The following is a 16,510-nucleotide window of genomic DNA, read 5'->3' as shown; positions in this document are numbered from 1 at the left end:
GGCCGGGGTGGGGGCGAGGGCAGCGTGACCCTCCGGTTGGCCTCACGGTGCCCCAGGGGGGTCCGCAATCACCCCCGTGTTGTGCCCACAGCCCCCTGGCACCCCAGAGAGGGCTCTGGTCCCCCCCGTGTTGTGCCCACAGCCCCCTGGCACCCTAGAGAGGGCTCTGGTCCCCCCCGTGTTGTGCCCACAGCCCCCTGGCACCCCAGAGAGGGCCCCAGTCACCCCTGTGTTGCGCCCACAGCCCCCTGGCACCCTGGAGAGGGCCCCAGTCCACCCTGCGTTGTGCCCACAGCCCCCTGGCACCCTGGAGAGGGCCCCAGTCCACCCTGCGTTGTGCCCACAGTCCTCCCTGTGCCCCAAGGGGGTCAATGGTCCCCCCTGTGTTGTGCCCACAGCCCCCTGGCACCCCAGAGAGGGCCCCAGTCCCCCCTGTGTTGTGCCCACAGTCCTCCCTGCGCCCCAAGGGGGTCAATGGTGCCCCCTGTACTGTACCCACAGCTCCCCAGCGCCCCAAGGAGTCCCCTGGCACCAGGAAACGAGTGAGCAGAGGGTGGCAGCCTCCTCAGCCCCGTGCCAAGCAGCAGGATGCGGCCAGCCAGGGCTCCTCAACAAGCCGGGTGGCACTGGACAGTTCCGGGCACATCGCAGTGCTGCCGGGGGTGACTGCGGGGTCCCTGGTGGGTGAGGCCGACCGCGGGCAGAGCATGGCAGTCAGGATGGTGCCACAACAGGAAGGTGGGAGCTTTGGACGGCACCGGCGCGGCATGGCGAGGAGGTGGGTATCCTCCATGGGCAGCCAGGACAACGATGTGGTGCCAGCAGGGCACAAGCCCCCAAGCCCTGCGGACCATCAGCAGGTAGGTCCCTGCCCAAGGGCGGGTGCCCGGGCACCAGGGGTCCCTGGGGACATCCTGGCACCCACGGGGTGTTGTGGTACCCGCTGAAGCATCACCGTTGCTTTGCTCTGTTGCCCAGGTTGTGTGCCCGCGGCCGGATCCACTTGCCAACAGCCTGGATTCACTGTTCCAGGACAAGAGGTAAGGCTGGCACCCCCTGGGCATGGGAATGGGCATGGGAATGGGCATGGGAATGTGCTGGGCATCCCAAGGTGCCTTCACCCAACGCTAACCGCCCCCGTGCCAGGGAGCAGTGCCAGGCAGACATGCTGGGGGACACCAGTGCCATGGAGTCCCTGGATGAGGACACTGAGCTGCTCGAGGAGCACAGGTACCCCTGCCAGCCATGCCCAGGCCAGGGGTTAGGGGGTTTGCACAGTGCCCGCTCCCTGCCCAATGCCACCCTCCTGCCCGCAGGGACCTCCTGGTGCCCTTCACTGTTCCACCTCGGCACCAACCTGGACCCCTTGTGCCACCAGCACCCGCTGCCCCCCGAGCTGTGCGCCATGGACTGGAGGTGAGGCCTGGCGCAGCGGGCAGGAGGGTGCTGCCCGCCCTGCCAGCCCCGTTGCCAACCCCTCGTGCTCTTTCTAGGAGCACGGATCCGTCCTGCTTCCCGAGCACGCTGGTGGCACAGCTTGGTGGCATCTTCAGGGTGGGGAGCCCACTGCCCGCACCAGGGATACTGCGCCTTCATTATCTCTGCCTTGCTAATTAGGCGGGTGGCATTGATGCCAGCTCCTGGAGGGGTGCCCGCTGGGGCTGCTGCCGGCTGTGCCAGCCTGTCCCTGCCCCGGTGGGTTTCGGGGACTCCTCGGTGGCACGCTTGCCTTTCCCTTCCTGTTCCTGGCGCTGTGCGTGGTCACCCAGCCATGCCACTATGCCGATGGTGCCCACCATGAGCTCATCATCCTCCTCTCCTTCCGAAACCTCGACTGGGCACTGTGCTGCCAGCCCCTGCCCGAACTCCAGCACCTCCTGCGCTGCCTGCTGGAGGGCACGCGGGAGTGGCAGCGGCAGGTACCCACGGCAGAGGAGATCCCCTCACCCCGTGCCCACCCCTCCCTGAGGGCTCTGCCCACCCTGCCTGCACCTCAGCGCCTCTCTCTCTCTCTCTCCCCCCAGCTGCCCCCTCTCTGCCCGTCCCTCTGCCAGCTTTTTGGGCACCACCACAACCTGGTTGCCATTGTGCGGCTGCTGCCAGACCTGACGAGCAGGGGTAGGTATCTCGTTGCCTGCAGCGCCACGGCTGGGCGAGATGCCAGGCAGAGCTGGCAGCGATGGCCTGCCAGGCCTCCCGTGCCACCCGTGGATTGGTGATGGGGAGCCCAGTGGGAGCTGGCATGTCCCCGCGGCACTGTGCCAGGGCTGGGTGCGCTGGGTTGCGTCTGTCTCTAATTCCTTTATTCCAGCCGGTTGCGCAGGCACAAAGCGGGCAGGATCCAGCTGCCGGCACCAACGCCCCTCACCACAGGCATCTGGAGGGCACCAGATCCATGCCGGCATGGCACGGGTGTCCCACCTCAGCACTGGGGCATGGCGGTGACGGGCACAGAGATGGGGACGAGCATGTGGGCACGCACCGGACCCTTCCTCACGCTCTTTCCCTGGCTCCCCAGGGAGCTTCGCTGGCACCTCAGCCTTCATGCCATGGGCTGGCTGCTGAAGGAGCCGCCGGGCACCGCGACACCTCCCGGGGCACACGCAGAGGTGGGTGCACTGAGGTGGGACCATGCCAGGGCTCCGGTATGGGGTGCGGGCACCCTGACAGCCCCTCTCCCTGCGAAGCCCGGTGCTCGCTGGGGGCCTGGAGCAGCTGGAGGACGCTGCCCATGAGGTGGGTGCCCCCCTCACCGGGAAATGAGTGCTGTGCCCCGCAATGTGCCCCATGCCCCTTTCGGTGCCCTCCGTGCCCACTCCCACCCGCAGGTTTGCTACCTGAGCTACAGCCTCCTCCTCCTCTCCAAAACCGTGGTGGGCACCAAGCACCCGCTGGCAGAGCAGCGGGTGAGCACTGGGCCTTAGGGCGGGATCCAGCGGGCATCTGTGGGGGGGTCCACTGTGTCCCTGACCCCCTGCCCACCCCACCTGTGCCACGGGACCACCCGGCGCAGCTCTGTGCCCAGCTGGACCCACACTTCAGGGCAGGATGGGCGAGGGCACCGGGCTGGGGGCCCCCGTCCCCACCCTCTGTCTGGGGTGCCCTGGGGGATGCCAAGGACCCTTGGGTGCCCTGGGCACCCCCCTACCCAATAAACACCCGTAGCTCCTCCGGTGCCTGCGAGTGTGCCGGGGCGGTCGGCGTTGGCACTGTTGGCACCTCGAGGAGGGTGCTGGGGTTCCCGCCCCCCGCCAGGCTGAGCCGAGCCGGGCTGGGCCGAGCCAAACTGGGTTATGCCAAGCTGGGCTGAGCCAGAACGAACTGAGCCAAGCCCAGTTAAGGTAAGCTGAACTGGGCTGAGCTGAACTGGGCTGAACCAAACCGGGCTGAGCCAAACTGGGCTGAGCGGAACTGAACTGGGCTGAGGTGAGCTGAACTGGGCTGAGCCGAACTGGGCTGAGCTGAACTGGGCTGAGCCGAACTGGGCTGAACCGAGCCAAATCAGGCAGAGCCAAACCAGGCTGAGCCAAACTGGGCTGAGCTGAACTGAACTGGGCTGAGCTGAACTGAACTGGGCTGAACTGAGCTGAACTGGGCTGAGATGAGCTGAACTGGGCCAAACTGGGCTGAACCAAACTGGGCTGAGCTGAACTGGGCTGAGCTGAACTGGGCTGAGCTGAACTGGACTGAGCTGAGCCAAACTGGGCTGAGCTGAGCCAAACTGGGCAGAGCCAAGCTGGGCCGAGCCAAACCGGGCTGAGCTGAACCGGGCTGAGCCAAACCGGGCTGAGCTGAGCCAAATCGGGCAGAGCCAAACTGGGCTGAACCAAACCGGTCTGAGCTGAACTGGACTGAGCTGAACTGGGCTGAGCTGAGCCAAACCGGGCTGAGCTGAACTGGGCTGAGCTGAACCGGGCTGAGCTGAACCGGGCTGAGCTGAGCCGAACCGGGCTGAACCGAACCGGGCTGAGCCGAACTGGGCTGAGCTGAGCCGAACCGGGCTGAGCTGAGCCAAACTGGGCAGAGCCAAACTGGGCCGAGCCAAACCGGGCTGAGCCGAACCGGGCTGAGCTGAGCCGAACCGGGCTGAGCCAAACCGGGCCGAGCCAAACCGGGCCGAGCCGGGCCGGGTTCAGCCGATCCGCCCCGATCCGCCCCGACTCCAGCCGACTCCGTGACGTCAGGGCCGGGGCGGAGCGGCGCGCACCCCGCGCGGCGCGCACCCCCCACCGCCGCCCCGACCCGCCGCCGCCGCCGCCTCCCGCCGCCCCGGCCGGGCCGCCCGCCCCGCGCCGCCGCCGCCGCGCCCCGAGGTGAGTGCGGGCCCCCCCCGCCCCGCCCCCGCCCCCGCCGGGCCCGGCCCCCCCCGCCCGCCCCGCCCCGGTATTGTTGTGGCGGAGCCGCGGGGGCGGGGGGAGGAGGGGGAGGCGCTTTGTTCCTCCCGGTACCGGCGATCGGGATCGGCGCCCCCGGCGGCATCGCCCCCTCTGCCCCCCCCCCGCTGTGGGGGCCGGATCCCCCCTCCGGTAACGGAGACCACCCCCCGCGTCCCGATCCGTCGGAGCACCGACCCTCCCCCCCCGCCGTCGCTACGGGCAGCCGGTACCGGCCCCCGCGCGCGTGGCAGCGTCGCCGTGGCCCCCCCCCCCCCACCCCCCCCTCCCCGGGGATGGCACCGCCGTAGGGACCCGCCCCGGGATGGCACCGGCGTGGCGACTCCCCCGGGATGGCACCGCCGCGGGGCCGTGGCACCCCGGTCCCCCCAGGGGACCCCCGGGCGTCCAGCACCAAAACTGGGCACCCCGGGGGCTCTGATGGTGCCCATCCCTGCTTTGGCACCCCCGCCGTGCCCGTGGCACCCCCGCCAAGACTGTGGCACCCCCACTGTGCCCAGGGGACCCCCGCCATGCCCAGGGGACCCCTGCCATGCCCAGGGGACACCGGCCATGTTTTGTCCCCAGGGCTGTGCCCATGGCACCGTGGTCATGCCTGTGGCACCCTGGCTGTGCCTGTGGCACCATGGCATCCCAGCTGTGCCCATGACACCCTGACCATGCCCGTGGCACCCTGACCGTGCTGATGGCACCCTTGCCAAGACTATGGCACCCTAACTGTGCCCACGGCACCCTGGCCATGCCTGGGACGCTTTGGCCATGACCGTGGCACCCTTGCCTGGCTGTGCCAATGGCACCCTTGCCAAGACTATGGTGCCCTAACTGTGCCCATGGCACCCTGACCATGCCTGGGACACTCTAGCCATGACCATGGCATCCTAGCTGTGCCCATGGCACCCTGGCCATGCCGATGGCACCCTTGCCATGATGATGGCACCCTGACTATGCCCATGGCACCCTGGCCATGGCCGTGGCACTCCAGTTGTGCCTGGACACTCTGGCCATGACCGTGGCACCCTGGCTGTGCCCATGGCACCCTCGCCCTGCCCGTAGCACTGCAGCCATGGCCATGACACTCTGGCCATGCCCATGGCACTGCAGCCCTGCCCGTGGCACCCTGATTATGCCCATGGCACCCCAGCTGTGTCCGTGGCACCACGGCCATGCCCATGGCACCTTGACTATGCCCATGGTGCCCTGGGCATGGCCATGGCACCCCGGCTATGCCTGGACACCCCGGCCATGCCCGTGGCACCCAGCCATGCCCCTGGCACCGTCAGCCCGCTGCCTGCAGCCCCCTCACCCACTCCAGGCAGCCCAACTGGGGCGTCCCCCATTCCCACGCCCGCGGGGGGCCCATTCCCGGCCCCCCACCCTCCCGGAAATCCTTCCCCAGCCACCGCGGGGCCCCCCCTGGACTCCCCCCCCACCCCCGGCTTCCTGCTTCCCGCTGGGCAGGGCAGAACAATTCCCGGCCGCCCGCTCGCCCGCCCGCATCCTGCCCAGCCTGAGCTGGGGCGGGGGGACATACAGTGGGGCCCCCCCCCACCGGTGGCACCGGGGGGTCCCCGGGGCAGGACGCGGGTGGGGTGGGAAGCGGAAAGGCCAGTTTCCTTCTCCGTGATTCCCCCCACCCCGTCACGGTCCATCCTCCGGCCGTGACGGAGTCACGGCCGGAGGACGGACCGTGGCGGGGTGGGGGGGGCGGGCACCAAATTGGGGAGCTGCGTGGGGTGCCCGCGCCCTCGTGATCCGCAGCCCTCAATGCCCGCCTTGTCCCCGCGCCGCCCGCGTGACGCCTGCCCCGGAACGCTAACGGGGGCCGGGTGTGTCTGTGCCCCCCCCAGGGCCGTGTGTGTGTGTGCCCCCCCCCTCCCCGGTGCCATGGCTGCCCGCCGGCTGCTGGCCCTCGCTTGGCTGCTGGCCGCTGCCACCGCTGCCACCACCCCGGGGGCTTCGTGGAGCGCCGTGCCCCGAAAAACCGTCCCCTACGCGGGTGAGTACCGTGTTCCCCCCCCGCGCCGCTTCCTGGGGGCTCTGCAGGGAGAGGGGAGTGGGTTGGGGAAACTGAGGCACGGCGGGGTGGGCACGGCGATGCCGTCTCTTGCTGACACCGAGGTGGCACTTGGGTGGCTGTAGTTGTCCCCTCCCGCCCCAAGCTTATTGGCACCCCCTCGGGTCGATGGTCCCAAATCTGGGGGTCTGCAGGAGCGCCAGGATGCTGCCCCATGTGCCCGGGCTCTGCCAATGTCCCCTGTCCCCATCCCTCTGCCATGCCAGCACCCCAAGATGCCCCTCTTGCCCTGCCAACAGCCTCTGTCCTCCTGTCCTGTGCCAGCACCCTGTGTCCCCATCTGTGCCGCGTGCTGCCTCCCTGTCCCTGTGCCATGCTAGTGCCAGCGTCCCTGTCCCTTTGCCATGCCCTGTGTCCCCGTCCCTTCGCCCTGTTCCCCTGTCCCTGTGCTGTCCCCACACCCGAGACCTCTGTCCCTTTGCCATGCCAGCATCCCCATGCCATGTCCCCTGTCCCTGTGCCGTGCCCACGCCCAAGACCCCGTCCCTTTGCCGTGCCACTGTCCCCATGCCATGTCCCCCGTCCCTGTGCCGTGCCCATGCCCAAGACCCCATCCCTTTGCCGTGCCACTGTCCCTTTGCCATGCCACTGTACCCATGCTGTGTCCCCCGTCCCTGTGCCATGCCCACGCCCAGGATCCCTGTCCCTTTGCCGTGCCACTGTCCCCATGCCATGTCCCCTATCCCTGTGCCGTCCCCACATCCGAGATCCCCATCCCTTTGCCGTGCCAGCACCCCCCGTCCCCGTGCCGTCCCCGTGCCGTCCCCATGCTGTGCCAGCCCCGCGTCCCCATCCCTGCCCGGAGGCCCTGGCGCCTCCTCGGTCAATGGGGCCTTTCTGCGGGGCCTGGGGGTGGGCGGGGGTGGCACCGGGGGGGGCGCAGGGTCTCGCCAAAGGCCGCTGTGTTCGCCCAGCGCCGCCAGCGCCTGCTCCGGTGACAAAGAGCCCTTTGTGCGGCTGCCGGGGCCAGGGGGCTTCCGGCTGGGGCGGGGGGGGGGTACCAGCTCGGGGAGGGGGCGGCTGCGGGGCTGGCAGGGTGACCTCACCCCGATGTGCCCACATGTGTGCCCACCCCTCACCCCAAACCCCGCAGAGCTGAAGGACGTGGCCAAGCGCTTCTCGCGGGGGGGGGTCTCGCACTACCTGACGCTGACGCTGGACGAGGCCGAGGCGCTGCTCTACGTGGGTGCCCGCGAGGCCGTCTTCGCCCTGCTCACTGGCACCGTGGAGCTCAAAGCGGCGGTGAGGTCCCCGGGAGACCCTCCTGGTGGTGATGGGGGGACATGTTTTAGTTTGGGGGGGTCACTTCTGACCTGCTGCCCCCTTTTTTCCCACCCCCAGATCTCCTGGGAAGCCCCCGTGGACAAGAAAGCCGAGTGCATCCAGAAAGGCAAGAACAACCAGGTGTGTGTGGGGGGACAGGGGTGCCCTGACGGCAGTGGGGGGGTATGGGGCACCCCGCTGTGCCCCCCACCACCACGGTCACCCCCCTAATTGCCTGTTTCCCCCCTCCTCAAGACCGACTGCTTCAACTACGTGCGCTTCCTGCAGAGCTACAACAGCTCCCACCTCTACGCCTGCGGCACCTACGCCTTCCAGCCCAAGTGCACCTACATCGTGAGTGTGCCCGCCCCGTGCCCCCCAAAACCCATCAGCCCCCAGTTCCCCCCTGTCCCTGGGGATGAGCCCCCCCCCTGCCACCTACCCAGCCTCAGGAGCGTCATCCAGGGGTGTCCCTGTCCCTAGGGGTGGCATTCAGGGGTGTCGCTGGGTGCAGGAGGGTGGTTTAGGGCGGGCTTTGTTCCCGTGATGGGGGTGCAGGGGTGTCCCCACCCCCTCGGAGGGTTGTTAGAGGTGTCCCTGTGCCCAGTGAGGGCATCTAGGGGGGTGGCTCTGTCCATAATGGGTCATACAGGAGCGTCCTTGTGCCTGGGGGGGTCTTTTGGGGGTGTCCCTGTGCCCAGGAGGGTTGTTCAGGGGTGCCCCTGTCCCTGGGAACATCATTTCAGGGTGTCCCTGTCCCCATAGTGGGTCATCCAGGGCTGTCCCTGTGCCCAGGGCGGGCACTGGGGGTGTCCCTGTGCCTCAGAGTGTGGTCCAGGGCTGTCCTTGTGCCCAAGGGGGCACTGGGGGTGTCCCTGTGCCCTGGAGGGTGATCCAGGGCTGTCCTTGTGCCCAGGGGGACACTGGGGGTGTCCCTGTGCCCCAGAGGGTGGTACAGGGCTGTCCTTGTGCCCAGGGGGGGCACTGGGGGTGTCCCTGTCCCCGAAGCATCATCTGGGGGTGCCCCTGTCCCCAGGAGGGTCATCTGGGGGGTGTCTGTGTTCCTGGGGCCAGTTTGGGCGTGGGGTGACATGACCCGGGGAGGGGGTCGGGACCCCCACCCATGCCTTTGCCCCGCAGGAACTCTCTGGCTTCACCCTGGACCAAGTGGCTTTCGAGGATGGCAAAGGGAAGTGCCCGTACGACCCCACCAAGGGACACACCGGCCTCATCGTGGGTAGGTGGCACTGCCGGACATCTGCCAGGGTTGGGGGCATGCCGGCCATGCCCCCTGTCCCCCTCCCTAAACCCTTGCCTCGCAGATGGGGAGCTCTACTCGGCCACCTTCAACAACTTCCTGGGCACGGAGCCCGTCATCCTCCGCAACCTGGGCCCCCACTACTCCATGAAGACGGAATATCTCACCTCCTGGCTCAACGGTAGGGTAGGGGAGACGTGGCAGGGACGACGGCGCGGGCACCCCCCGCCCTGCCCTGGCATCACACCTCTCTTTGCGCCCCCTCCCACAGAGCCCCACTTCGTGGCGTCGGCGTACGTGCAGGAGAGCGCGGGCAGCAGCACCGGCGACGATGACAAGGTTTACTTCTTCTTCAGCGAGCGGGCGGTGGAGTACGACTGCTACGCGGAGCAGGTGGTGGCCCGCGTGGCACGGGTCTGCAAGGTAACGGCGAGGGGACAACCCCGTGCCGGGGAGACACCGGCCCGGCGCGGTTTGCGCTCCGCCGGGGAGCGCGGCGGCCCCGTCTTGATGCCGGCTGGGTGCCCAGGGGGACGTTGGCGGTGCCCGCACGCTGCAGAAGAAGTGGACGACCTTCCTGAAGGCTCGTTTGGTGTGCTCGGCGCCGGAGCAGCAGCTCCATTTCAACCGTCTCCAGGCCGTCTTCACCCTGCCAGGGGCCGACTGGCAGGACACCACCTTTTTCGGGGTCTTCCAGGCCCGCTGGTGAGTGCGCGGGGACGTGGCAGCGGCGGGTGTGCCCGGTGCCTGGTGGTTGGCCCTAAAGCTGTCCTTGCAGGGGGGACGTGGACGTCTCGGCGATTTGCCGGTACCACATCCTGGAGGTGAAGAAGGCGTTCGAGGGGCCCTACAAGGAATACCGGGAGCAGGCGCAGAAGTGGGGCCGCTACTCGGATGAGGTGCCGAGCCCCCGTCCCGGCGCGGTGAGTGCCGGCAACCGGGGGGTGGGATGGGAGAAGAGGTCGCTGGATTCTGTGCTTGACGGTGCCCTCCGTCCCCAGTGCATCACCGACTGGCATCGCCAGAACGGCTTCGCCAGCTCCCTCGAGCTGCCCGACAACACCCTGAACTTCGCCAAGAAGCACCCGCTGATGGACGAGCCCATCCTGCCGCACCGCGGGCGCCCGCTCCTCCTCAAGAAAGACTCCAACTTCACCCAGCTGGTTGTAGACCGCGTGCCCGGGCTGGACGGCACCATCTACGAGGTTCTCTTCATCGGCACAGGTACTGGAGGCGGGGAGGCCGGGGTGGGCACCGTGGAGGGCTCCGGGTGTGGGGCCACCCCTCACTGCCCACCGCGACCCGCAGGTGACGGCTGGGTGCACAAGGCGCTGAACCTCGGTGCTCATGTCCACCTCGTTGAGGAGCTGCAGGTTTTCGAGCCGGCGCAGCCCGTGGAGAGCCTGGTCCTGGCCGGCCAGAAGGTGAGTGGCACCGCGGGGAAGGAGCTGGCACTCGGGGTGGCACCGCGGCACCTCACCCCTTCTCCTCGCCCTTGCAGAAGCTGCTCTTCGCCGGTTCCCGTTTCCAGGTGGCCCAGTTGCCCCTGGCCGACTGCAGCCGCTACCAGTCGTGCACGGACTGCGTCCTCGCCCGCGATCCCTACTGCGCCTGGAGCCGCAATGCCAGCCTCTGCGTCCGCACCGATGGCCTCAACGGGTAAGGGGGATCCCTGGGATGGCAGGGAGGGGGGGGACACTGCCGTGGCGTGAGGTGTCCCCCCCTCACCGCTGCCTCCTCCCACAGCTCCCAGCTGGTCCAGGACGTGCGGAGCTCCGACACCCGCGCCTGCACGCTGCCGCAGGTGGCCAAGCAAGGTGAGATGCCCCCACCCATTTCCAGCGCCACGCGGAACCGGGAGAGGGGACACACACCAGACCCCCCCACTTTGTGCCTCCCCTCCTGACTCGGCCCCTCTCCCGCAGGACCCATCGTGCCCAAAAACGTGACGGTTGTGGCGGGCACCGACCTGGTGCTGACGTGCCGTTTGGGCTCCAACCTGGCCCAGGCGCTGTGGACCTTCGAGGGGCGGGCGCTGGCGGCCGAGCAGACACTAGTGCTGCATGATGCCCGCCTGCGAGCTCTGGTGGTGCCAGGAGCCGGGGCGCAGCACAGCGGCACATACCGCTGCTTCTCAGAGGAGCAGGGCGCCCGCCTGGGCGGCGAGGTGTACCGGGTGGAGGTGTTGGCCGGTCCCGGGGTGCCCCTGGAGACGCGGGCACCGCTGGAGAGCCTGGGGCTGGTGTGGGTGGTGGCGGTGTGCCTGGGCGCCCTGTGCCTGGTGCTGGTGCTGGTGGTGCTCTCGCTTTGGCGGCGGCTGCGGGAAGAGCTTGGCAAAGGCACCAAAGCCATCGAGAGCACCCTGGTGTACCCCATCGAGCTGCCCAAGGAGCCCCCCAGTCCCCGTTTCGTGCCCAGCGCCGCGTCCGACTCGGACGAGAAGCTCTGGGACCCGGCCAGCTACTACTACTCGGACGGCTCGCTCAAAATCGTGCCCGGTCATGCCACCTGCCGCAATGGCGGCCCTCCTGGCACCGCCTCGCCACCCAACGCCATCCCCGGGCAGCCCCTGCACTCACCCACCCGCATCCACCTGGGTCCCCTCCGCGGCTCCTCCTCCAACGGCTACATCCGCCTGGCGCTGGGTGCCGAGGAGCGGCCGCCCTGCGCCGATCTGGCCGAGGAGCTGCGGCGCAAGCTGCAGCAGCGCCAGCCCCTGCCCGACTCCAACCCCGAGGAGTCGTCGGTTTGAGCCGCCGGCGGGCGGCTTCCCCGCCGCCGAGCAGCCGTACCTACCTCAGGGCCCGGCCTGGCACCTGCCGCCGGGGCCCTGGCACCCGCCTTGGGGACCACCGCCTCGGCACCAGCACCCGACTTGGGGCTGCTGCAGCGCCAGTGCCGGCAACCGTTGTGGGGATGCCAGCACTGGCACCGGTACCCGTCTTGGGGACACGACTGCCACCCCAGCAGCAGTACCCATCTTGGGGACTGCCACCCCGGCACCCATCTTGGGGCCGCGGCACTGGCACCGCTTCACACGTTTGAGGCACCAGCACCCGTCTTGGGCACCGGAGCTGCTCTTGGGCACCGCGTCCGCCTTCGGTACCATGTCCCGGGGAAGGGACCGACCTTGGGCACTGCAGAGCCCCCCCTGGGCACCGCGTCCTGCCCCAGGCACTGCGTCCTGCCTCGGGCACCGCATCCTGCCCTGGGCACCGCATCCTGCCCTGGGCAGCGGCCGCGGGATGGTTTTTTGGGACGATTTACGAACCGATCGGGTTTTTCTTCCTGAGAACTTTTCTAACACGCCCCTCCCTCCCCGGGGAACTGCACCCCCCCAGTCCCGGGGGGGCTTCGGACCCTCTCGGCCCCGGCTGTAAATACCCCCCCACCCGCCTGCCACCCCCCCTGCACGCTGGCCCTTTTGTATACCCCCCCCAGTGTAATTTATTTGTTACCGAAATATATTTATTTGCTGTAAATATGTATTTTTATATTAATAATAAAAAGGACTAAAAAAAAAAAAATCTATTAGAAATGAAGCCCGTGGGGGCCGTGTGTGCTGCTGGCGGGGGGGGGAAGGGTGCTGCCCCCCCCTGCCGCTGAGCTCATGGAAAAAGGCCGCGCTCGGGGCTATAAAAGGGCATGGCGGCTCCGTTCCCAGGGCGGAAGGGGGGGTCCGGCCGCCCCCCCCGGGGCCTGAGGCTGCCGAGGCCTGGCCCCACGCCCGTGCCACCCCCCCGGATGCCGGGGGTCAGTGTGGGGGGTGTCCCGGAGGAGGCCCTGCCGGGAAGCCGGGCGGAAACGGCACCCGGGGTCCCGGGGGGGGGGGGGGGGGGATGTGCTGGGAGCGGGGCCAGGGGCTGCCCGGGGCGTGGGAAGTGGGGCCGGGGGGGCCCTGAGCCCCCAGGGAAGGGGGTGAGCCCTCGAACCCCCATAGCTGGGGGGGTGTGTGTGCCCTGGAACCTCCTATAGCTGGGGGGGTGTGCCCTGGAACCCCCTATAGCTGGGGGGGGGGTGTGCCCTGGGCCCCCTATAGCTGGGGAGGGGTGTGCCCTGGGCCCCGTATAGCTGGAGGCGGGGGGGGGGAGCCCTGGGCACCCCCATAGCTGGGGGGGGGGGGGAAGCCCTGGGCACCCCTATAGCTGGGGGGGGGGTGAGCCCTGGGGCCCCTATAGCTGGGGGGGTGAGCCCTGGCCCCCCCTATAGCTGTGGGGGGGTGAGCCCTGGGCCCCTATAGCTGGGGGGTGGGTGAGCCCTGGTTTCCCTACACCTGGGGGAGGGTGAGCCCTGGGTCCCCCCTACAACTGGGGGGGTAAGCCCTGGCTCCCCTATAGCTGGGGAGGGGTTGAGCCCTGCCCCCCTATAGCTGGGGGAGGGGGGGGGGGGGTGAGCCCCGGCCCCCCACGGCGGGGCGGGCACCGCCGGGCAGCGCTCAGCCCTGGGGCTGGGGGCGCCCCCTAGCGGGGCGGCGGCGGAGCCGGGCGGGCGGTGCGCGCATGCGCGCTGGCGCTGGCCGGCGGGAGGGGCGCGGCGCCGCTCGGCTCCCTTCGGCTCCTCCCGCCGCCGCTCGGCCCTTCCCGGCCCGGGCATGGCGGCGGGGCGGCGCTCGCCGCCCGGTGCCTGCTGCCCGCCGCGGCCGGCGGTGCCCAGCGTGCACCAGAGCCTGCCCGAGATGGACTTCGAGCGGGGTCTGCGGGGGGAGCCGGCGGCGCGGGGGGGGGTCGGGGGTCCGGGGTCCGGCCCCGCCTGACCCCCCCCCCCCGCTCCGCTTCCCGCAGGGATCTGGGCGGCGGCGCGGGACGGGGACGAGCCCCGGGTGCGGCGGCTGCTGGAGCGGCGCGGGGAGCCCAGCCAGCCCGACCTGGCCGGGTACACGGCGCTGGTACGGCGGGTGCGTGGGCATGGGGGGGGGGGGGGCACGCGGCCAGACCCCCCCTGCCCACCCCCGTGCCCCTTTCCAGCACTACGCCAGCCGCAACGGGCACCTGGGGGTCTGCCAGCTGCTGCTGCAGCGGGGCGCCCGCTGCGACGCCCGCACACCCGGCGGTGCCACCCCGCTGCACCGTGCCAGCTACTGCGGCCACCTCGCCGTCGCCCAGCTCCTGTTGGCACATGGCGCGGACCCGCTCGCCGCCGATGAGGATGGCCACACCAGCCTGCACAAGGTGGGTGGCAAGGCTGGGATGCCAGCGGCGATGCCAGCGTTGCCCGTGCTGGTGATGACTGGTGCGTTGTCCGCAGGCGGCTGAGCAAGGCCACCGGGAGCTCTGCGCCCTGCTCTTGCGGCACAGCCCGGCGCTGGCTGGCATCTGCGATGCCAAGGGCCGGCGGCCTGGCGATGTGGCCCACCCGGCGGTGGAGGATCTGCTGGGTACGTGAGGGGGACGCGGCGGGACCGGGAGAGCCAGAGCCACCGCACCGTGGGACACCTGGTGCCACCGCACCCCATCTCCGATGGATAAACAAAGCCCCTGGCACCGAACGCCGTCTCTGCCTCTCTGTCCCCTGCGCCGGGTGCCAGGGTCACCCCTCAGCGGGGGCCTGGCAGCAGCAAGGGGGTCACGGAATCATTATTTTCAGCTGCCAACCCCTCCAGTGGCTTTTATTTCCTAAAAAAAGCAACTAAAAATGGGGCAAACAGTGTTTTCTTGAACTAGGAACCACCACGGGCGCTGTGTGGCGGCGGCACCCTGTCCCTGCGGGGAGCGTGCCACGACGGGGGAGCCAAAACTGCGCTCCCAGCCCTCGGCTCGTGCCACGGCCACCGGCTCCCACCCTGGCAAGCAGCCGGGAGCACCGAGGAGGCAGAAGGGCTTCGGCCCTGGCTCTTCGCTTCCCCGCGGGATGGTTTGGTGGCACCTGTGGCAGAGGAAAGAGCAGCCGTGAGGTCGTGGCACCCGTGCCAGGGCGGCGGTTAGCCTCCAAACTGGGGAAAACCTGGCAAGACATGGTGAGGAGGGAGCCTGGCGGGCGGCCGCGTTACCTGAGCAGGGCCGCGGTCCGGCAGCGGTGCTGCGGATAGCGGGGGGCCTGTGGGCGGCTCGGCGCGGGACGCGGCGCTCCCAAAAAGCCGGGTGAGGCAGGGGTGGGCTCCCGGCGGGACCCCGAGGGACCCATCCAGCCCCTACTTTGACCAGCGCACAGGTCGGTGAGCACCCGCCCACAGCCTGGCTGCCGTCCCAGTTCTGCTGTCCCAGTCAGAGAGCCAGAACCTGCCAAAGAGCATCTCCTTTTGCCCCTGTCCTGGTTTTAACTGGGACAGAGTCAGCTCTTCCTTTCGGCAGCTGGAAGAGCTCCGTGTTGTGGTTTTAGCCTGAGACTGGTTCTGAGAAGGATGTTGGCAGCGCACTGATGTTTGTGGTTGGAAGTGAGACTCCAAGGACTTTTCAGTGTGCCATGTCCTGGCCGGAGTGCAGAAGCACGGCGGGATAAGGGGGGAGCAGAGCCGGGACAAGGGGGCCACGATTCCCCTTGGGATTTGTGGTGGAATTTAGGGTTGAGGCCAAACTGGCCAATTAGTATTCCATATCACGCAGCGTCATGCCCAGTATAAAAGTGAGGGGCAGCTGGAAAGAAGGGCTTTTGCACTTTTGCTCTATTGCCTTTTTCCCCCTCTCCCTCCCAGTACTCCCACTCTCGGAGTACTCTCACTCTCTGCCCCTCTCTATTTCGGGGCCTCGCGTTTGTCCGGGATTGCAGCTTCGGGACGAGACGGGCTTCGCATACGAGGGGGTGGTGAGCATCTACCCTGTGTATTAAATCATCTGTATTAAATTGTTCTTATCTCAACCCACGGGCTTCCCGTTTCTCTGTTGATTCTCTCCCTCATCCTTGGGGCTGGGGGAGGGTGGGTGAGCGACTGCGCAGGGTTTGGTTGCCGGAGCGGCCGAACCCACGACAGTCTGAATTGGTGCCCAACGTGGGGCCTGAGGGGTTGAGATAACGAAAGTAAATCGCTGTGATTGGCCGTTGTGTTTTTCCTGGATGTTGCTGGCCGGGATGTTGTTTGGAAATACTCTCATGCACGTTACCAGAAATCTATAATTTAGCACCGTATCTGCCTTATATGATGTTAGGCAGAATGTTTACTCGGTTTTCTGGCTCTGGGTGCTGGACTGGTATGAAAAGCAGGTTATTGGTAATTAAGGGTTTTGCCGTGCTGCACGGTGTAACGCTGATAGGATCACGGGTGCTGGGACCGGCTCAGTCTCTGTAGTCGGCGGTGCAGAGGGGGATGGGGATGTGGAGCTCGTTTATTAACTCTGAGCGTCACCCGGCTGATGTCAGCGCCAGTTACACCACTGACTTCTCATTCACAAAAGCTGATGTCGATTTTGATAATGCTGAACATCACTGGAATAATTTAACGAGTTTGATTTTGCTCCAAGGCCTCCTGAATATATGTTTAATTATCTGTGTATTCAGAGTCAACCGGCCATTTAGGGGTGTGTATCAATTTATTTCTCGGGTTATTGTGCTTGCCATCTCGACCCCCATGACAAGCACTACAGCTACTCA

At 68.0% G+C, this 16,510-nt stretch overlaps 2 protein-coding genes across 2 annotated transcripts; both read left to right on the top strand.

The window, feature by feature from the left end:
* The first annotated feature begins 6,278 nt into the window (after nt 1–6,278).
* SEMA4C (semaphorin 4C) lies at nt 6,279–11,741 on the top strand. Its single transcript, XM_086631026.1, has 14 exons — nt 6,279–6,390; nt 7,562–7,710; nt 7,810–7,872; nt 7,987–8,085; nt 8,872–8,968; nt 9,054–9,170; nt 9,261–9,412; nt 9,519–9,694; nt 9,768–9,912; nt 9,991–10,213; nt 10,298–10,413; nt 10,491–10,648; nt 10,736–10,806; nt 10,915–11,741. The coding sequence occupies exons 1-14, from the start codon at nt 6,279–6,281 to the stop codon at nt 11,739–11,741; spliced, it is 2,505 nt and encodes an 834-aa protein (XP_086487152.1).
* A 1,839-nt stretch (nt 11,742–13,580) lies between these two features.
* ANKRD39 (ankyrin repeat domain 39) lies at nt 13,581–14,371 on the top strand. Its single transcript, XM_086631035.1, has 4 exons — nt 13,581–13,680; nt 13,771–13,874; nt 13,954–14,157; nt 14,234–14,371. Exons 1-4 carry the CDS (start codon nt 13,581–13,583, stop codon nt 14,369–14,371), a joined length of 546 nt encoding a protein of 181 aa, XP_086487161.1.
* The last annotated feature ends 2,139 nt before the right edge of the window (nt 14,372–16,510 follow it).

Source organism: Tauraco erythrolophus, unplaced genomic scaffold (assembly GCF_009769465.1).
Source record: "Tauraco erythrolophus isolate bTauEry1 unplaced genomic scaffold, bTauEry1.pri scaffold_72_arrow_ctg1, whole genome shotgun sequence".
Taxonomy (NCBI): Eukaryota; Metazoa; Chordata; class Aves; order Musophagiformes; family Musophagidae; genus Tauraco; species Tauraco erythrolophus.
Note: the sequence above shows the minus strand (reverse complement) of the source record. Positions and strands in the feature narration are given on the sequence as shown.